A 22,200-nucleotide genomic window follows, 5' to 3' on the forward strand; every position below is an offset into this window, starting at 1 on the left:
CTTGGAACTCACTACTCAGACCAGGCTGAACGTGAACTCACAGAGATCTGACTGTGCTGTGCCACATGCCTGGCAACCTTGGGCTCTTCGGTTACTAGAATAGACTGAAAGTCAGGGCCAGCAAGATAGTCAACATAACAGCTCGACAGGCCATTGTCCATCACAGTTTAAGATCTCAAGGGAGATTCTCAAGTATGGGTCACCTCCAACCCCCTCCCGGTTCTCAGTGATGTAACTGAGTGTAACTCCAAGCCATCAGTGTCATGACCAATCTCTTTATTAAACATGAATACAATTCCCCCAAGGAAGAAGCCACTGAAAGACCCCAGCAGGAGGCGGGCTCTGTGGTACAAACCGCATCCTGCTGTCAGGTAAACTGGTCATCTGGAGTCCCTCTGCGGGCCCTGGGGCCCTGGCTCCCTCTCTCCTTCCCTCCTCCCAGGACTTAGCTGCTTTGCTCTAAAGACAGGAGCCAGAACAGTCCACTCCTGTTTAAATCCAGAGGGGTCAAGAGCCCCAAAGGCAGGCTGAATTCGCTCTCTGTGGGACCCTCTGTACCTCAGCACTGCCTGCACCCTGCTGTGGCTATCCAGGTTCCTTTGCTTTCTCCTGGCTCTGGGCTCCAGCAGGCTAGACAGTTGCTAGGAGTGTAGGATCAGTTTCCAAGGGGGCTCTGCTTCGCTCTTTGTTCCCAGGCAGTGTCCAAGTAGGTGGTCAAACACTCTTGGAAAGACCTCAAGCTTGTGTGAACGGAAACTCCCGGGCCTGAGCAAGCTCTAGCTGAGGAGGGAGGGCTCCCTCTAGCGGCAGTCCTAGACTTTGCATCAAGACACACAAATGTGTACTGAGATGTGCAAAGCTGGCACTTAAATACCCTGCCCAAGACTTGCAGCCACCTGCAGCATGGTGGAATTTGGTTTGGATAAATACTCAGACCCTGGAAATTCCAGAGACAAGCATCCTTCAAATTCAAAGGTTCCTTGATTGGCAACACAGGCCGCCTAGCAGCATCTCAGCTTAATTAAAAAGTTCCCAATACCGTGCCCTGAAGTCCTATGAAGCAGGTGTGTGTGTGTGTGTGTGTGTGTGTGTGTGTGTGTGTGTGTGTACCTGTAGGAGCACCACATGAGCACACAAGACAATCAGGCGTCTAGACGCACTGCTGGGAAGGGTCTCGGTGCCCAGCCTTGGCACCACTGGTCTCTGCAGCACCAAGCATAGCACCAATGCTGTCCTAAGAAGCAAAACCAAGCTGCACTCATAGCCAAGCAGCATATCCACCCAGATCTAACTCGAGTCTCTAAAGACAGGATTAGAATCTCAGCTGAGAATCTCGAGATCCCCTACCCCAGCCAGCCGACAGTCACTGGCTGCTGGCCACCAGTCACACCGTGCTGTGGACGTGCAGAGATAACACACGGCAGCCTCTGGTGTGACTGGCTCAGGAGAGGATAGAGCTGTTCAGAGGGTTCCTGGACTGACGGGTCCAAGTATCTGAGGAACACAAATGTGTTTAGCTTTTGCAGCAATGGCAGAACACTAGTAGGACCCCTTGGAGGCAATGAAAGAGGTATCTTGTATGTCCTCCATGATCTGAAAATTCTTTCATGCACACAAGAAAAAAAATTCTGTTCTTTTTACTCATCAGACTTACTTAAGGATCAAATGGGATACATATTTTGGATGGATGTTCTGGCTTGAAAATGATTTTGGATTCTATTCTAATAACGTCTTTAATATAAAGGTATTTCCCACAAATCTTTATATAAAATCAACTCTAGATAGATAGATAGAAGCACCATATTGGCCTTGAGGGTTAGGGCCACCCACCAGTGCCCTGTATTTGTGAAGGCCCAAACCATTCACCACATTGAACACGTAAGGTTAAAATAGGTCTTCCTAAGACAGTGGACAACCCACAATGGTTAATCAAAAGGTAACTGTATGAACTCCTTCCCATCAGGCTCCCTGGCAGAGGCTGCAGGGACCTCTTCAGCTCTTCAGTGTATGTAGATCTTGTCAGAGATGGCTCCAGGAAAATGGGTCATGACCTGCATCCGCAGCCACCAGTAGTAGTCCATGGGATGGTAGCGGGTATAAGGGGTGGCAGCAGTCAGGGCATGGGTGACAGCGTTGATGACGGAGGACGTATCGGTGGAACCGCTGTTGCAGTAGGTCTCCATCTTGGCAATCTTTTCATCGAAGTACTTCTTGCCATAGTCTTTGCGGACGACCTCTGGCAGCTCATCCCACATCTTCTTGGCAATGGCCTGGATACGCTCAGGGCTATAGAGGCTGGTGGCAGCTATGAAGTTGCCAGGCTCCACCACACTGACCTTCACACCCAGAGGGTGCATCTCATAGCGTAGGCAGTCCGAGAAAGCCTCTACCCCAAACTTGGTGATGCAGTATGGTGAGCGGGCTGGGTTGGCCATGCGACCCAGCATGCTGCTGATGTTAACAACACGGCCTGTAGAAGAGAGCAAACATCTCTCAGGCGGTATTGCTTAGTGACATGGAGGCCTGGCAGGGACGGCTTTAGAACCATCCAGAGTCTGGGACTGTGGACCACCCAGCTAGACAGGATTTCCAAGCTTCCTCAAGGGCTCTGCTGTGCCCAGCAGGACTAGGGAAGGGGGCACAAGGGAGAAACAAGCCAGTGTGCCAGTAGGGTACAGTATGATGGTTAACACATGACTAACGGATAACCAGGCAGAGCCTGTTTGGTGATAATACCACAGGGTCAAAACACACTGGGAGTGCGTGTAGGAGATGTAGGATATGCATGGCCACATCTGTGTGGACCTGTATGTTCTTTCTAAGGGTCTGATGCTGGTCAGGGAGAAACACGAACCAAAACCTCCCCCTCCCCTCAGGGAGCTCAAGCCTCAGCTTTCCCTGCTGGATACAGGCAGAGATAATACACAGAGCCCCAGTGAACACTGACTGCTGACACAGCCAGAGGGCCGAGGACAAGGCTGGCAAAAGGGAGCCCAGGAACACCCCAGAATAGAGGAAGACCTGGGTTGGTGGGCTCTTCCCAAAATCTGATCCACAAAGATGTGGGACGGGGCAGGAGCAGGGGCAGGGTCTCCAAAGCTGATACCGAGGCTGAACATAATTGTGGCATTGCCTGACTCAGACATGCAGAAAATGGTGACTTCAAATGTGTTGTCACAGGGCCAGCCTGGGAATACAGGGACCCATCCAACTTCTACTCTGGGGGCAGTGGGGTTGGGGCAGATCCTGCTCAGCCCAGGCTGACCTGAGACCCGCCTGCCTATGTATGGCGTGCCCCTAGGAAGGAACGTGATGTCATGGAAAGGCCGAGCTTCCCTTGAAGGGCTACCAGCTGCACCCTGTTCATTCCTGTGCTGCCAAGGCCTTGGGACAGCTCTGGTCCCTCTTTTCCCAATGCTTGCTGCTCCATCCAGGAAGAAAAATCAGATCCCATGGCTTTAGAGGTGGTTTGATCACACTTGGCTGTTCTATATGATTTGGGCATTATGTCTGTTCTCCAAGTTTCTAGTCTCATGTTTGAACTGAATAGCACAATGTCTCATCTTTTAGCTATGAAATACATATGCTAACATTTGTTTAACATTACTTTGGATATAAAAGTGTGTAGACTCAAGCTGCTATGATCCAGCCCATAAGCCCTGAGTGCACAGACCACTGCCCAATCCTTTTTGTATGTATTTTTTTTTTAAAGATTTATTTATTACATTTAAGTACACTGTAGCTATTTTCAGACACACCAGAAGAGGGCATCAGATCTCATTACAGATGGTTGTGAGCTACCATGTGGCTGCTGGGATTTGAACTCAGGATCTCTGGAAAAGAAGTCACTGCTCTTAACCACTGAGCCATCTCTCCAGCCACTATGTGTGTTTTTGAGACAGGATCTCACTATGTAGCTCAGATTGACCTTCACCTCAAGATCTTCCTGCCTTAGTCTCCCGAGTGCTGGGTTTACAGATGTACAAACACCGTGCCTAGCTCATGTGCTCCAATTCTGAAAGCTGAGACCCATTTCTTCCCTGACTATTCACTTCTGCCCAAGCCCACCATGGCTCTGAGACTCACTACTATGGATGTTGGCAGGCACAGGGAGGGGTGGGCAGGAAGACTCTGTCTTCCCAACTTACCTTTGGCTCTTCGGAGAAGGGGAAGGAAGGATTTTGTTGTGCGCACAGTTCCCCAGAGGTTCACTTCGGCCACCTCCTTATACGTCTCCATGCTAGTGAACTCCACCTCCCCAAACGTTGAGATGCCTGCGTTGTTAACCAGGCCCCACATTCCTGGACAAGGGAGGACACAGCCAGTCACTGTGTGGGCACAGATCCCAACCACCAGCCTGCCTCCCTCTACTGTGTTCTCTTTCTCCCATGACTCCTGGCCTCTTGCCCTGGGCTCTCAGGAAACATTTGTAGAGTCACCCGAGAATGCAAAAAGAGACCTCACATCCTAGCTGGCTCGATGTCCCTTAGGTGAAGTATCCAGGCTTCCTGTCACTGCTGCCTGACTTCATGACTGAGCCTTGCAGATCTCTGCCTGTGTCTTGCTTCTCTCCAAAACAAAGTTGGTTGAGGTCAACTTGATGCAAACCCAAAAGTATCTGGTGATATTAATTGAAAAAGGCCTTCACAAGGCACATAGGCAAATCTATAGGGTGATTTCTGGAAGGACGGAAACCACCACGGATGATACAATGTCTTGCCAGGTGGTTCTGCTATGTAAGAAAACAAAGTGAGCAAGCCAGTAAGCAGCACTCCTCCACAGTTCTGCTTCTCTTCTCCCCTCCAGGACCCTGCTTTGAGGTCCTACCCTGGCTTCTTTCAATGATGAACTGGGATGTGGAAGTGTATACGCCAGATAAACCCTTTCTTTCCAAGGTGCTATTAGTCATGGTGTTCATCACAGCAACAGAAAAGTAATGAAGACAGGCTTTCCCCTCTTCTCCGTGTGACCTCGAGCCTACAGCCTGCTCCTATCCATTCAACTCAGCTACTGTTCCTATCGGCCCTCCAGCCAGCAGCCAGGAAACCTCAGGAATTTTCCAACCAAGCTCACAGAAGGCCACAGAACTCCAAGGTCACCCATTAAGTTCTGGGCTCTGCTGCCAAACCTTGTTCATGATCAGGCCCCACCCCGCCCCACCTTGGGACTCTCCATGTCCCTCTTTGAGCATATTGCCAGTTTGCTCATGGTCACGTATTTGACTCAGTAGACTATTGGCCAGCGTTTCTCCTCTCCCCGTTCCGGAGGACTGCGTAAAGATACAGGCTCCCAGGAGTTGAGGAGATGTCTATTCTCATGGCATGGTCCAGCTGACTGCTTTATAACAAGAGCAGCTAAGGGGCGGCTGGCTTTTGTGGGCTCAGACAACACTGGCTCTGGAAAGTTCTTGGAGTTTATTTTGCCTGTTAACTGTTTTTGCAGCAAGGGAAATCAAAACTGTCAAGGGAAAATACAGATTTAAGTCTCACCATTAAGTTAGAGGCAGACTGAACCTGAGCTGAGGGAACACGGTCTCTCTTCAGGATTTGTTTGAGTTCAGTTTTTGGGGTGTAAGAAGCGGATGGGCCAGAGCCCCAGGGCACAGCAGGACTCTGCCCCTTTGTTGTGGAGCCCCTCAGACTCTGATCTCAGTTGGGCTTTGTCTCCTGCCACTAAAAGCCCTATGTTCCTTGCAAAGGCTTCAGACTTGATGCCTGCTTGTCCCCTGTGAGAACTAGGCCCAGGCCTCGCTCTCCCATTGCATCATGGGAATGAGTTTGTATAAATGACAGAGTAATTGGTCTCCAGTTGCTTTCCTTCAGTCTTGCCCAAATTAAAGCTCTGTTAGCTGACCTCTGGTGCCTTCTCCAATTACAGGGAATTAAGGGCATTTATGAAGGAAAGGAAATTGTTAGTTGACTAAGTGTCCAAAGGGTACCCTCCTCCTACCAGCTGCCTGTTGGAGCTTCCTGACCTCAGCTCAGGCTGAAAGCTGTGACCCTGAGGCACGGCCCCGCACACTCAGAAGCACCCGAGAAACTCCACAGCTCCCAGGCCTGTCTCCTGACTCCTTGAGTCTTCCCTCCGGGAGCCTAACGCCTCTCTAGTGGCCATGGCTAACCTTCAACCCTTGCTGCTCTCTAACCACAGCCGTCAGCCCTCCTTTCTCTTTTACACAAATGCAGCTTCTCCCGTGACCCAATAGCTGCCCTTCGACTCCTGTATGTGTGTTGGTTGGAGACTGACTACAAATATTACATCTCGAGTCCTAAAGAGCCTTCTTGGAGCTGGGTGGTGGTGGCACACACCTTTAATCCCAGCTCTTGGGAAGCAGAGGCAGGTAGATCTCTGAGTTTGAGGCCAGCCTGGTCTACAGAGTGAGTTCCAGGTCAGCCAGGGCTACACAGAGAAATACTATCTTGAAAAAACAAAAAACGAGTCTTCTTTTTTTTTCTTTTTTCTTTTTTTCGGAGCTGGGGACTGAACCCAGGGCCTTGCGCTTACTAGGCAAGCGCTCTACCACTGAGCTAAATCCCCAACCCCAAGAGCCTTCTTTTAACCATGCCTTGTGCTCCTGCCTTCTTGTAGCTAGGGTCCTGAGACCACCCCCAGGCCTCTGAGACCACCCCTGCCCCAATCCTGTCACACCACCGTGGCCTCCATCCTCCATCCATTGCTCACCCTGCTCTCCTATGGCTTCCAAGGACCACCAACTAAGCCTCACTCCATCTCCATTCTCTTAGACACCACCCACTAATGCCCCATGGACACCAGCTTTCCCCCAGTGTTAGTGGCACCCAGCATCCCCAGCGCCAACTTAACACTTTCTTCTACCCGCCTCCGCCGCTAACAGGCACACCCAGCGCCATATCCACGGCCTGGCTCCCCTGGAAGTTGAGACCGTCTCCTCTTCTACTTCATGTTTGTGGAATTTTCCCTTGGTTCTGTTTGACTCAGGTGGGCCAGTGTCATGTGATCTAAGATGCCCATGTGCATGCTCTACTTAAAAATAAAACAGTTTTATACGGCGCTATTACCCAACGAAGGTTAATTGAATATGACCTGTACACCGCATGGCAGGCCTGCTGACCTGACGAGGTGCGGGGATTGACCCAGTAGCTCTCCAGAATCCTCAGCCCATTGGTGTTCCAGTTCCAACCACACTCCTGCCAGCCTGAAGGCCGCTGCTTTCACAGAATGGCCTCACCTTACCTCCACGTCCAGACAACTCCCATGTATCCCTGGGGGGCACGGACTCCTCCTACCGTCCTTTCCATCTGAGCTCCATGGTCCTAGCTAACCCTAACCACAGCTAACACGTTGAGCCCCCGCGTCTGCTCTGTTCTGCTAAAGGTATCACACCCACTCCTCCATCTCCTTCACTTCTCCCGATCCAGTGTGTCACCCAGGGCTGGAAGGATGACTGATGATCAGAATGACAGCTACCAGGTCCTGGAGTGGCACTTGTTGATGTCACCTGACCATGCTAATGCAGACCATAGCTGAATTGGCCGGCTGAGGCTCACGTCACCAGCGACCAGGTGGAGAAGGTGCGACTGGACCCAGCTCTGAGGACGAGCCCTCATGCTCAGCCCCACAGAGTTGTTGGTCTCCTTTGCTGTGGCAAAGAACCAGTTCTGTCTCCTGCATTAATTGGGTCCTGGTTTACCTCTCCTGTACTACCAGAGAAGACCCCTCCACCCCCAAGTCTCCTCACCTCAGTCTCTACTCTGCACCTGTAGCCAGGCAAATCTTTCTTTTTCCAATCCCTCCCATTCCTGTGGCCCCTTGCCTTCACAGTGGTAAGGTCCAGACTAGGAAAGGGATGGCTACAAGTACTTTTCCACTTTACAGATGGACAAACTGAGGCCCACCAGGAGCTGGTTCACAGCGAAGCCACACTTCTCTGGAGAGGCAAAGCCCTGGGTTAAATCTAGTCTTCCCGCTCCCAGATCAATGCATGTGCCTGATGTACCCTGCCTATAGTATAATGCCCCGGGTTGTCTAACTGCCTTAGGTTGTTTAACTGTCACTAGGTCAGTGTCCGGTTCCAAGCTCCTCCTGCAAGATCAGAGCCCAACAGGCCCCAAGCATAATTCTAAGCCTACTTGAGCAGGGTCTCAGTAAACGCTTACTGATGGGTAAATAGTGGTACAAGGTCAGGCCATGCCCACAGCCCGTCTGCACGTGTGTGCATCTGGTGTGTGTGCTGGTTTTCCTGGAGTGGGGAGGGCTGGCTGGGCACGGCTCCAGATGTCCCGTCCCTTAGAGTCCTTCAAAGCGGGATAGGTGAGACTAGTAGAATATGGCTTCACCCCAGCACCTCAGGGTGGCTTCCCACACTTTAGTAGTGACTGTTCTATGAAGCCAGAGTGAAAATCAGCACCAAAATGTGCCCAAGAGGGCCCAAGATGGGAGCACACTTGTCCTAACCCTGTCTTGGTGGGACGTTAAACACTGCTGCTGGGAGCTCCAGAAGGGCGCCACCTGGAGGTCGGCGCCAGCACTGCTCAGCCGTTTTGCCTGGAGAACTGACAACTATGGCCAGAAGGGAGGGAGAGGGAGAGGATGGGAAAGACTGCGGAGAGGCAGTTCTAATTGTTTCATTTTCTGGTTTTGAACCTGAAAGTTCCAAACCTTCCCTCCAACCCCAAACTGCAGAATGGTGAGGAGGGTTACGGTGGTGGGGGACCGGGGACCACGGATCCCAGCTGCACTCCATCCTGTCAGTCATAAGTTCCACAGCTGTGATTCCGGGCTTTTTTGTGCTGCTGCTCTTCCTGCTACTAGTCTGTGAAGACAACACCCCAGAGGCTGCTGGGAGAAAGGGTTACAGGCCATGTGGTTGGTAATCATCCCAGTGGGACCCAGCCTGCCTTTTCTTAGTGGGTCAGGAACACCAACTACCCCTGTTAATTATTTAACAGAGGCTCAGTGGGTTCACAATACACAGACTGCTCCTGGACCCCAGCATGGCCTCTAGGAGGATACGGGGTAACACTGAACTGCTGACGAGACACCAGTGACAGGCTTCCTAAGGAACAATCAGCCTCTTTGTACCTAGCCCTGTGGCAAAAATTCTTTCGGGAGATGGCAGCATTTTTCAGCCTGGCAATCTTGGTCAGCCACACAGCACAGGTGCTGGTCACCCGGCCCTTTTCCTGGACCCCACCCAGCTGTGCAGCAGGGAGCCGAAGCAAGCTCCCTTTTGTCTGGCCTACCAAGAGCTCTTCCACAGGGCCTGCTGTGTGGCCCAGCTCCATGCTTCTGGGTTCCACTTAAGTGGTACCCCTCAAACTAAGGTCCTCACCCCTCAAACTGAGGTCCTCCACACAGGCTGAACTGGGAGGACACAGATGCTCAGACCTCTGGGAGCCTCTACGACATTTCACCTTTGACCGCTGCTCTCCAAACGTTCTGTGCCTTTAGCTTTGAGGCCATCTGTCTCCATCCTCCCTGGGTCCCAACTGCTTGTATCCTCTCTGGACATTTCCCCCCACCACGTCTTCCCACCCTCACCTTGCTCTTAACATTGAAGACACCAGCTGTGTAAGACACCTCTGGCCTCTGCTTCATCTCCACATAAGTTCCACAGCTGTGATTCAACCTCAAGTCAGCTTTGTTCCTTGGCACCACTAGCAAGCTCTGCCTACCGCCATGTTCAGGGCTGCGCACCCACATTTTCCTTTAACCTGCCTTGCCCCACTGCAGTGCAGGCTTCAGAGGGGGCTTCATAAATCCAGCCAAGCCCGAGGACAGTCCCTTTATTCCCAGACCTTCCACAAAGCAGAGCCCTACCTCACTGGCTCCTCCCCGCCCCCCACCAAATCAACCATTTGCCACACTCCAGCACGACACGGCTGCTTCCTAACATTGCTCACACACTGCCCTCTTTCCAGCATGACCTTCCCAGCTCTCTGCCATACCATCCCTGCCAGAACCAGGCACTGGACTCAGGACCCCCGCCCCCTCCCCCCTCCGCTCACCCCATCCATGCCCTGCTCCCGGGACGGATGGTGAAGTCAATCCCCTTACTAAACCGTAAGGTCCTTAGGGACAGAGATGCTTCAGCCACATTTGTGTCCCCACCAGTGCCTGTGCCTGGCCCAGAGTGGGCATTCAATAAGCACTGGATGAACAGATTTCAGACTTGCCTCTGGCCATATTTTACTGCCCTATTGCACAGGCTCATTTAACTTAATCCACTTCCTCTCACTGAGCAGGAGGAAGAGTTTAAACAACAAACAGAGGAGGAGTCTTTTGCCAAGTTGCCAGCAAATGGAGGCAGCGTGGAGCAAAGGCTGTTGAATATGCCCACAGACCGAACCGGCAGTCTCAGTGCCCTTACCCTTCTCAGGATCCTTCAGGCCGGAGCGGACGGTCTCCACCGCTTTCTCCACCTCCTCACTGTTGCAGACATTGAGCTGGATGGTTCTCAGCCGGTCACTCTTCAGGCTGTCCAGCTCCCTGACCCCAGCATCGCCTTTGTCCTGGGGGAGACCGGGTCACAGTCACCTCTGTCTGTCCTTCCCCGGGATTTAGGCTCTGGGTTTAGCACCCAGCCCAGATAAGGAGTGACTCCAATCTCTTGCAAAGCCTGAGGTTTGCACTGAAGCTTGCATATGGTTGCCCACAGGAACATATTCAAAGTAGTCACAGGTCGACAGGTATTTAAAATAAATATCCTGAATGAAGCTTACTTTTATGGAAGTTTTTAAAATGCAGTTTGGGGCTGGGGAAAGAGCTCGGTGGTAGAAAGCTTGAGCGACTTGTGTTTGGTACCTGTCACCCGCACAGCCATCTCTGTAACTCCAGCTGCAGAGGACCTGACACCCTCTCTGGCCTCTGCGGGCATCGGGCACACATGTGATATATATATATATGTGCAGGCAAAACATTCACACACACACACACCCCCAAAAAAAACCCTAAAGATTTTACCTAGTTTATCTAGGATGCGAATGAGCGGATTACTGTGGTTTATCTGTATGATCACGTAATAATCTGCAGAAAAAATGAGCTATGACACACACTGCAACACAGAAGACCCTCAAAAACATACCAAGGCCAGGTGTGGCGGGGCACACCTCAATCCCAGCCCTTGGAAGGCAGAGACAAATGGATCTCTGTGAGTTCCAGGCCAGCTCTGGAACAGTGAGACTCTGTCTAAAAACAAACAAACACTGTGCTGTGTGAAGGACACAGTAAAAAGACCCAGCACCCTTGAGTCTGAGGTGAGCAACGTCCAGAGAAGGCAGGTTTAGGGGGGTGGAAGTAAGCGGCTGCCCAGACATGAGGGGTGTGGGGTGTGGGGCGGGGGTGGGAGGGGGATGTGGGGCAGGGGGCGCACGCAGAGGGTGAGGGGGAGGGTAACTAAAAAGAATCAAAAGAAAATTCTGAGCCAAAGAAATGCTTTAAAAGTGAACAGTAGAGGTTGTATAACTCTCTGAACTGGGGCGGTCCCCTAATTACATTTGCAGTTTCATGGCCTAGTACCCCCTCCCTTTATGTACCCTAAATGCCACTTGATGTCCCGAGGTGGCTAGCTCTACACTCCCAGGGCTGCTTGGGCCGTCCCTTCTATCTGTCAGGTCTCCATCTGTGACAGCATAAGTTATTCCAAAGCTCTGAACAAATGTTGCCTCCTCTGTCAAGTCAGAAACCAACATCTTCTCTGCACTCCCCTGAAAATCCTCGACTGTGCTTGAGAATTTCACTCCGTTCCTCAGCTGCATCCGTGTGGTGTCGTCTTACCACTGGACAGAAAGATCCTGGGTGTGCTGGCTATTTTTCTGTCAACTTGACCTGAGCTAGAGTCAGCTGAGAGGAGGGAATCCCACCCGAGAAAATGTCTTTAAAAGATCAAGCTATAGGCAAGCTTACAGGGCATTCTCTTAATTAGTGATTGATACGGGAAGGCATTGGGGGTGATGACCCTGGGTTCTATAAAAATGCAGGCTGAGCAAGCCAAGGGGAGCAAGCCAGTAAGCAGCACCCTTCCATGGCCTCTGCATCAGCTCCTACCTCTAGGTTCCTGCCCTGTGTGAGTTCCTGCCTTTCCTACCTTCTACAGAGAATGAACTCCATAGCTTGCTTTTGGTCGTGGTGTTTATCACAGCAACGGTAACCCTAAGGCACTGGATCTCGGACCAGTCTTATGCTGTAGCGTAGTCATTTGACAAGTGACTAAACGGCAGAGGAATGGATGCATGGGTGTGAGGCCTGGCGGATGGACGAATGCATGCATTGAAAATCTATGTACAGCAAGCGAGACTGAAGTGGGAAAAGTGAAGGCCGTTTTAACAACACCGGTCTTACCTTCAACAAACATCCAGCAAATACAAGGAAACCTTTTGAGTGTAGATGCTTGGCCAAAGAGAACCCAAATCCAGAGTCACAGCCTGTAACCAGGACAGCTTTGCCACTAGCCTGTTTTAGAAGGTTAGACCCATGTTAGGAACCCAGGATCCTTCAGAAGAGAAGCCAGCCCTCCCCAGCCCTCTGGGCAGTAATATTAGCGCATGCTGGGTGGCCAAGCCATGACCATCCTCCTAGTTAGCTTTCGTGGTCTAGAGAACTATAAGCACCAAGGTATAGTGAGACTCAGAATCAGGAGACCAGGCTCCAACCTAGAGCCTGCTACCAACAAGACTGGCTGGGGAGTGACTCCTGCTTTCAGATCTCGGTGCTCTCATCTACAGTCGCCATGATGTCCTTGTCATCTTCATCAAAGCCAGTCTCAGCCAGCACACTTCCTGAGTGCAAGGCGCTCTGTTCATCCCAGCCCCATCTCTAGGCATAACCCACAGATCCATGGTTCTCAAACTTCCCAATGCTGTGGCCCTTTAATACAGTTCCTTGTGTTGAGGTTATCTGTACCCATAAAACTATTTCACAACTGTAATTTTGTGACTGTTATGAATTGTAATGTAAATATCTGTTTTCCGATGGTCTTAGACCACCACGTGAAAGGGTTGTTAACAATTTCATGTCACCAGTGAGGAAACTGAGGTGCTTTTGAAATGCCCAGTGCAGTTAATGATAGGGCTGGAACCCAGATGGTCCTGACAGAGCCCAGAGCCTCACTCTCAACCTCCAGCTCCTGCCTTCCCTCTCACAAGCTCCCTGGCTAGGAGGGATAGAGTACATCCTTATTGCTCCCCTATGCATGGGGAGAGGCTCTCCCTACTGATGGAAGGCCTCAAAGAAGAGTGAAGGAGAATGTGATTCAGAATGTCCTGACCGTCTAAAGTCCCAAGGGCTCTCAGGGAGCTGGCTGCCACTCACCGCATCTGCCTGACTGGTGTAGGTCCGACGGGTGTCAGGGCTGAAAGAAGCTGGGTAAAACAACAGTGTGTGTCTGTAAGAAAACAGGAAGCCATGAATGTAAGGCCCTAGTCCTTCTCCAGACCCCACTCCTGGGCAGAAATACCTTGGGACACCTTTGACTGCCAACTAGGCTAAGTTAGCTCTAAGTTTCTTCCTACCCCAGGCTCTGGGGACTGCTCCTGCTGCATACACCCCCACCCACCGCACACACACATACAAACACTTTCCACCAGGAGCCACTACAGAAGCCATCTTGGCCACTCTACAGGAGATGCCTTCCTGAGAAGAAAGCCAACCTAGCAGCTACTTTTCTTAGAGGCTGGGCCAAAACTTGACTGGCCCATGGCCTGCTCCAGAAATGTTCACTTTCTGCTCTCCAGGGTACACAGATGGCCAGCGCTCCAGGGTAATCAAAGTGTGAATACACTTTCAGAAAGCAGCTTCTGCAGGCTGCTGAGGTGGCTTAGTGAGTAAAGGTTATTGCTGCCAAGACTGACAGCCCGAGATTCATCACCCGAACCCAGGGGATGCTAGGAAAGAGAACTGATTCCCACAAGTTGTCCTCTGACCTCTACATGTGTACACACACACACACACACACACACACACACACACACGGCAAACACTTCTGTAATTTCAGTGTTTTAAAATGTATTTATTGTATTTATATGAGCACACTGTATCTGTCTTCAGACACACCAGAAGAGAGCATTGGATCTCATTACAGATGGTTGTAAGCCACCATCATGTGGTTACTGGGGAATTGAACTCAGGACCTCTGGAAGAGCAGTCAGTGCTCTGAACTGCTGAGCCACCTCTCCAGCTCTAATTTCAGTGTTTTAACTCTCCCTAAGCTCATTTCTGCTTAGGGAGCAATGTTTTTAAGCTTTGTATTTGGGAATAATTAGAAATGTACACACTATTAAGAAACAATACATAGGGGCTGGAGAGATGGCTCAGTGGTTAAGAGCATTGACTGTTCTTCCAGAGGTCCTGAGTTCAATTCCTAGCAACCCCATGGCAGCTCACAACCATCTGTAATGGGATCTGATGCCCTCTTCAGAGGTGTGTCTGAAGACAGCTACAGTGTACTCACATAAATAAAATAAATAAACGAAGGAGGAGGAGTAGGAGGAAGAGGAGAAAAAAGAAGAGGAAGAGGAAGAAGAGGAGGAGGAGGGGAAAAAACAATGCCTAGAGCTCAGCTTCATGGCGTCAGGCTTATAATCACAGCCACTTGGGAAAATGGATCAGGAGGATCGCAAGTTCAAGGCCATCCTGGGGAACTTGGTGAGTTTACCTTATCATAAAAAGTAAAAGTAGGGCTGAGAACACAGTTCAGTGGTCACATGCTTTCCTATCACAGGCAAAATCCTAGGTTCAATCCCCAGTACTAGAGAAAGAGGAATGGGAAGAAGGCGGAGAGGGAAGGAAGAAAGGAGAGGGAGGGGTGGGGAGAGGGAAGAGAAGAGAAGAGGAAAGAAAACCGGGTAAGCAAAGAGACCTCGGTTACCCCTTTGCCCATTGTCTATTAATGGTAGTGTTGCACAGTGAGCATCGTCATAGCCAGGAATAACCAACAGTGCAAAACATTTCCATCACTTGCACCTTTCTCTTTACTCTCTTCAGAGCAACACACACAGACACACACACACACACACAGACACACACACACACACACACACACACACACACACACATACACACACACCCTTTAAACTGTTCTCTACCACTACAACTATCATTTCAACAATGTGAGGCCAGGCATGGCAGCTTACTCTGTGATCCCAGCACTCAGGGGGCTGATGCAGGAAGACCACTGGAAGTTCTAAGCCAGCCTGGGCCACAAAGTAAATTCTGTCTCAAAAAACACAAACATTAACAACAAAGAGAATGTTATAAAATGGATCATACCACGCATAGCCGGCTGGATCTGGCTTTCTACACAGCTCTGCTCTCTGGAAACGCAGCCACACTGTTGGATAAAGCTTCCCTTTTTTGTGTCTAAGTCGCACTCTCTAATTTCGGCTATTGTGTAACTGTTTACTTGCTGAAGGTCACCCCGGTTGTTTCCAGTCTGGATTTATTATGAATAAAGCTGCTATGAAGATTCCTGGGCAGGAGTTTGTATAAACATATTTCTCTTGGATAAACTCCCAGGAACACAATCACTGGGTCATATGGTAGGTGCATACTTCGTTTCTAAAGAAACTAGGGAACTGTTTACAGCTCTGGAGTAGAAGGAAGCATGCTACATCGGCAGCAGAGATGTATGAGGATCCAGCATCTCCATATACTCCCCAGAATTGGAAGGTATCACCACTTTTAGTAGTGTGAAGGAGTCAGGTCCCCTGGAACTGGAGTTCTGGTTGTGAGCTGCCATGGGAATGCTGGGAATTGAACCCTGGTCCCTTGGGAAAACAGCCAATGTTCTTAACCACTGATCCATTTCTCCAGCCCCCACTTTAAAAGTTTTATTGTTACTATGGATTTTTCAGACAGAGTCTCCTGCAAGCCAGGGTAGCATGGAACTTTTTATATAGGCCAAACTGACTCAAACTGCCCAGCATCCTCCTGTCTCAGCATCCTAAGTGGTGTGATTACAGGCATGATTTCAGCCCTGGCCACTGCTTTCTTTTTATTTTAGCCATGTTGAAAACCATGCATGACTATCTCGCTATGGCTCCGCTTTTCAGTTCTCTAATAGCTAAAGATGTTTATCTACCTCCTGTCTCAGGTCAGACAGCTGATAACTACCACAGTGAGGGTGACTGATAATCAACACAGCGGTTTAGAGGGCAGAAAACCTAACAGGTCTGTAAGCTGGGAAGCTCAACTTCAAGATGGCGGCAGGTGTAGGGGCCTACTTCCTAGGCTGGCAATTTTTGCTGTGACTTAACTTAGCAGGAGGGGATGGTGGGGGTGTCTTAGACCTCTGTCACTAACCCACTGATGGAGGTGGCCTTCACGATCTAACACCTAAGACCTGACCTTCTTACACCAGCTGGCATGGTTACTTTGAACTGTCAACTTGACAGGATTTGGAGGTACTCCGTCTGTGAGGGTACTTCTAGAAGGATTCACTCAGGGTGGGAGAGCTACCGTCACTGGCTGCAACATCTAATGGAGGGCTCATATGCTAAGAAACCTGAGAGAAAAGCTGCTCACCTACTCTCGCTTCTTCCTGAGCTGGGCACACTACTGCTATCCGACTCCAGCTCTCTCTACCTTCCAGTGATGATCCCAGGGTCCTCCAGGGCCCCGGCACTGGTTTGAGACTGCAGAGGAGTGGCTGAGGTCTCTGGCACTGGTTTGAAACCGGGAAGTAGTTGCTGGCTTTCCAGTGTGCACACAGGCCTTGTGAGACTGGCCAGCCTCTACTGTTTGAGCCAATCTAATGCACCCCTTTAAAAGTCCTCCTCCTCCTCTAGTCCTCTGGGAACCACAATCCACCAGTGCTATGGGGAGCAGGATTTCAGTCCATGCATTTGGGGGTCACACACAGGCATTAAGACCTCAGCCCAGGGGGTTGGGGATTTAGCTCAGTGGTAGAGCACTTGTCTAGGAAGCGCAAGCCCCCGGGTTTGGTCCCCAGCTCCGGGAAAAAAAAAAAAAGACCTCAGCTCAGAACATGTACATCCTGTGTTTGTCCATCTTCTATTTGGACTCTGTCTTCCTGCACTGCTGAATTTTGAACATCCTTTAGATGCTTTAGAAACGTCTGCAAACCATGTAGCCTACAAGTCTTCCTGCTTGTCTATAACATCCTCCTTTTTATGTTTTTTTCAACATGTTTTTATCAATTCTTTGGGAATGTCACATTGTACACCCTGATCACATCCATTTCCCACCCTTGTGACCTTTCCCAAGGAAGAAAATAAAAAATGAAAATTAAAAAGCAAAACAACAAAACAAGTCCAATTCATGCTATCTATATACTCACTGGAGCTCGGTCAAACTCCCTTCGGTGTCCTGTGCAGAATGTGGTGGCACCGGGCTCCACCATATCACCTAACTGTCAGCGATGTCATTCTACATTCCCAGAGCTCACAACCCAAGCCCTCTGCACCCAGCCCAGAGAGGCAGAGCCCTACAGAGAGCTGATTCGGGCCCTGTGCAGCACGGGCCAGCTCCAGCTGGCACGGCTCTGCCTGGCCGTCTGCCGTCTCTTCTCACCACTGCCAACCGTGCTCCACCTGCTCTGATCCGTGTTCGCAGTCTCGACAGCTGCCCACACCTGTGTGAGGTCCCAGGCCTGGGGCTGCTTCTCAGTGTGGAGGGGGCTCTTGCTCATGACCAATTAAAGCAGACTCCCCAGGGGGAGACAGACGGTAGCACAGCCACTCTGTGCCAAGGGCCTGTGGCAGACGCTACTGCTGATTTGAACACTTGCATCCAGAAACTCTAGTCTGCACCGGAGAGGTATTCTGGGAAGACAGGGGTATCCATGCAGGCTTTTGCCCTTTCTTACCAGTCGGGTTTCTGTCTGTGTTATTGGTCCCACCACGGACCAGCATCGGTAACCAGTAACTGAACTGGTTTCCACCAAAGGAGCCACAAGTGAAGTGGGCTCAGTCTAATTAAGACTGGGTTAGAAGACTGGCCCAAGTCAGCTTGGGAAAAGCATAGCCTCGAAATGGCCTCTAGGGGAAAAAGTAAGAATCCCCAGAGTCATGTAGCTGCCAAGAGAGGGTATTCAAACCCAGGGTGGGCACCCAGTTCTACACTGCTGGACCAGAGCATGGGCTGTTATGCTTCCTACCTGCCTGGGCAGATCACTAGCGCCGGGTGTAGGAGGAATGTCCTGGGTGGGAACACATCAGTACGCCATTTTCCAGAGGCACCAGTGCCTTCTGGCACAGCTAGACACTTCTAAACTCAAAGGCTACTGGGGTCTTAAGTGGAGCAGACTGCCAGGTCGAGGATGCTAGACCAGGAAAATTCACCCTCAGGGATGGCTGGAGCATGAAGGCCTGGGCAACTGAGACTCCAGCAAACTAATCAGGCCAAAGATTTTCCCTACAGATCTTAGCACAGGTTACCCCTTGTGCTAGCTTCTCTTCACACCTGTGTCTCTCTCAGCCACTACTGACCATATGTCCCCACTATCCTAGGGACATTTAATTCATTCTGGCTCAGCTGACAACCCCCTCCCCCAACACACACTGTGACCCTTGGAATAACCAGGTAGCTCTTCTAGTCACATAGGAATGTCCCTGTAACAGGTGTTCTTTCCCTCAGATGAGCCAGAAATGAAACCAATGCCCCACTTCCTTTTAAGGACAAACCTTTGGTAGAAATATTTTAATTTCCATTGAGTTTCTTTCTTTTCTTTTCTTTCCTTTCCATTCCTTTCCCTTTCTTTCTTTCTTTCTTTCTTTCTTTCTTTCTTTCTTTCTTTCTTTCCTTCCTTCCTTCCTTCTCTCTCTCTCTCTCTCCCTCCCTCCCTCTCTCTCTCTCTCTCTCTCTCTCTCTCTCTCTCTCTCTCTTTCTTTCTTTCTTTCTTTCTTTCTTTCTTTCTTTCTTTCTTTCTTTCTTTCTTTCTTTGTAGCCCTGGCTATTCTGGAACTAGCTCTGTGGTCCTAGCTGCCTCAGTTTCCCAAGAGCTGGGATTAAAAGCATGCACCTCTACTGCCCGGTTGTGGTTATTTTCCAAATAAGAAAATCTCAGAAATCTCTAAAAGCCACTTTGGAGACGGTTTTTCTATTTTTCATCTTATATGTATGAATGCCTGCACATATGTATGTGCACCCCATGTGTGCAGTACCTGCAGCGGCCAGAAGAGGGCATCAGATCCTCCTCCAACTGGAGTTAGACCAGCTATGAGCTGCCATGTGGATGCTCCCCTGGGAACATCTGGGTTCTCTGGAAGAGCAGCCCGTCCTCTTCATCACCGAGCCATCTCTCCAGGCTCAGGTTTTTCTGTTTTTATGAATCGCTTGCTTTAAAAAGTAGAGGTGGGTAGTTTCATTCTATCCCCCAGCAAGGCTTGGACGCTTGGTGGGCCAGTGATTTCCCCTGGCATTAAGCATGGCCTGCAGAGGGAGCACAGCTCTTCCTAAACACACAGTGCTTATACTGAAGATGAAGGTGAATTCTCCCTGAGCAAGGGCTGTACTTAGGTGCAACAAAGCAGAAACCATGCAGAGTCCTGCAGAAAGCTGGACAAAGGCAGCGTGGTGATCTAAGAGGGTTCATTTGTGCCCAGCCAGACTGTGGCACAGTTCCTGCCAAATTCCCAGGCAACCTTCCTGGTCAAGCTACCGGACATGGAATTCCTGATGTTGTAACGTTCAAGGATTTGAGCAAATAAAAAGTAAATATGGATGGATTAAAAGAAAAGGTGCAAAGTCGCTACTTTCTAAATCCCTTCTACACCCAGGATCCTTGTCTCCTGCACGCAGTGGACACTGCTGTGCATGAGGTGCATTTTAAATCCCTCACGTGGCATCAGTGGAGAGCTGAAGAGCTATTTCTGGCAGAGCCTCTTGCTGTGGGTCCCATACAAATGGGTTTTAGCAAATGCTGAGAGAATTTACAATGTATGCTCTAAGGAAATATGTTAGCATAGAAAACACCAGCTTTCGGGTTGGGGATTTAGCTCAGTGGTAGAGCGCTTGCCTAGGAAGCGCAAGGCCCTGGGTTCAGTCCCCAGCTCCAAAAAAAAGAACCGGAAAAAAAAAAAAAAAAAAAAAGGCAAGATCTACCGACTGTGGCTACATGCACCTAGACCCAGCACGTACAGGCTAACGTAGGAGGACTCTGAACCAAGGACTTGGAAACCATCCTGTCAGCATGGTAAGATGGTGTCTCCAAAATACCAAAGATCTGCTTGTTTAGTGTGAACTTATTCAATAATCCTTCCAAATCCCAGCAGCTCAGGGATGTCTAGGGTATTTACTTATGAGTGTAAACGGAAAAGACCAAAGAAACTAGTCACACAGACATTGGAGAAGGGCGCACCTCCCTCCTGCAAACCCCTTGCCTACGTGCTAATCTGTATGCAACCACAATGGCACACAGGCAAACCCACGCCGGGAGAGACACTTCAGAGTAGCTGACGAGTGACCCCCCAGTGTCCAGACTGTGACTGAAGGTGATACAAGAGTCGTCACTGATGGGAAGAGGCTAAGGAGACACATTGATCAATGGTGGTGGCTGGGGCTACCTTGTGTGCTGGGTAACAGGCCCATGAGGCCCTTTGGTAGAGGCTGGGTGAGATCTGTAGCTTGGTTATTGGCATCATATATGTGGCAATGTCTTTATGTTCGTCCCTGCAATGTGACTTGATGTCATGCGAATGGCTATGGTCGCCTGGTGAGGAGCATCTGGGTGTTCTTTGTTTTTGCAATTTTTATGATTCTAAGAGGATTTCAGAGCCAGGCAGTGGTGGCACACTCCTTTAATCCCAGTACTCAGGAGGCAGAAGACAGGCAGATCTATGAGTTCAAGGCCAGCATGGTCTACAGAGCAAGTTCCAGGACAGCCAGGGCTACACAGAGAAAACCCTGCCTCGGAAAAACAAAAACAAAACAAAATTTCTTTCAGACAAAAGGGGAAAAAAGGTTTATTTTTGCAGTCACTAGCAACCGTGTGTACACTAGGCAAGTGCTCTATCCCTGAGCTACAGCCCCAGAACGGACAGAAGGGTTTAGAAAATCACTAGGAAACTTCCTATTTGCCCTGTGAGCCCCCGGAAGGCCTGTCTCCTGAGCCCTGGAGGCCTGCCTTCACTGGGGTCTGGCAGGTAGGGAAGGTGTTTAGGGCCTGCCTGTGAAAAGGGTGGTCTTCAAGGCCAGCCCTTCCTTTGGTTACTTACCTTGTCCCATTTTCTCTATCACAGACACTTAGAGCTTTTCCTGGGAGCTGTGACAGGGGTCTGGAAAGACGGGCGGCCAGCATCATGGCACCGAGTTGTAAGATGATCTGCTTCCTTCTGGTGGCTCTGAAACACAGAATGTTTGCTCAGTGTCTTCCACAGTGGAGCTGTCTTGGGGACATAACCAGGAGAAGGTATATCTAGCCTGGTGACATCATCTATAAAGCTCACGCTCAAGAACTTAAGGACGTTTATAATTTAGTGATGACCCACATTTGTAGCAACTGTATGTGACATATCTGGCGGGGAGTCCCCAGGGAGAGCAGCACACAATTTTACAACCTCTTAACCACTGAGCTACCTGGGGATGGTTTCTAGCTCAATGAACGCTGTTCCCTCATCCAGGTTTCTAATATCTGTTGAAACATCCATCTGTGGTGATCAGGACACCGGCCTTCACTCACAGTGTATCTCTCTATCCTCTTCCGGTTGCTTTTGTAGCACCATACCACCTCTCTCTCACCCCGGCAAACTCGAGGCAATGAGATTTAATTAGTCAGTAATCCCTAGACTCTAGGACCTAGAGTAGAGAGTCTGGAGTTACAAGATGAGAGTGGAGACTCTTCACATTGCAACATTGAAAACACACACACACACACACACACACACACACACACACACACACACACACACACACAGTCTCCAGGCTTGTAATCCTAGCATATGGGTGGCTGAGGTAGGGGAATTAGAAGTTGGAAGTCAGCTTAGACTGTATACAACAAGTTCCACAGCAGCCTGGACTATAAGACTCTGCAAACAACAACAACAACAACAATAACAATAACCCCCCAAAAGCCAAAGCAAGACAATAGCAAAACCTGCACACAATGAGAAGCAAATACGTACACCCCTCATCCTCACCCATTTAAGGTTAAATTGTAACCTTCATCTCAACTTGGTGCCACCTGAGGTCCTACTCAGCACCATGGTGATTAAATGCCACACCCACAAATCGAACCCAGACAAAGCCAGTAATAAGATGGCTGACTAA

At 49.9% G+C, this 22,200-nt stretch overlaps 1 protein-coding gene across 5 annotated transcripts in view; it reads right to left on the bottom strand.

The window, feature by feature from the left end:
- Positions 1 to 259: 259 nt before the first annotated feature.
- The window catches only part of Bdh1 (3-hydroxybutyrate dehydrogenase 1), a 35,395-nt gene continuing 13,454 nt past the window's right edge, over positions 260 to 22,200 (bottom strand). For 4 of the 5 annotated variants that reach the window (XM_087575257.1, XM_087575258.1, XM_087575259.1 and 1 more), the window contains exons 2-7: positions 21,150 to 21,275; positions 13,288 to 13,360; positions 12,319 to 12,429; positions 10,349 to 10,490; positions 4,149 to 4,301; positions 260 to 2,470 (exon numbers count right to left, since the gene is read on the bottom strand). In XM_087575257.1, the coding sequence (XP_087431383.1) occupies positions 2,001 to 2,470; positions 4,149 to 4,301; positions 10,349 to 10,490; positions 12,319 to 12,429; positions 13,288 to 13,360; positions 21,150 to 21,235 (1,035 nt within the window). In that variant the 5' untranslated portion in view covers positions 21,236 to 21,275 and the 3' untranslated portion in view covers positions 260 to 2,000. 5 annotated transcript variants of the gene reach the window in all.

The sequence above is a fragment of the Rattus norvegicus genome, chromosome 11, assembly GCF_021556685.1.
Source record: "Rattus norvegicus strain SHRSP/BbbUtx chromosome 11, alternate assembly SHRSP_T2T, whole genome shotgun sequence".
Taxonomy (NCBI): domain Eukaryota; kingdom Metazoa; phylum Chordata; class Mammalia; order Rodentia; family Muridae; genus Rattus; species Rattus norvegicus.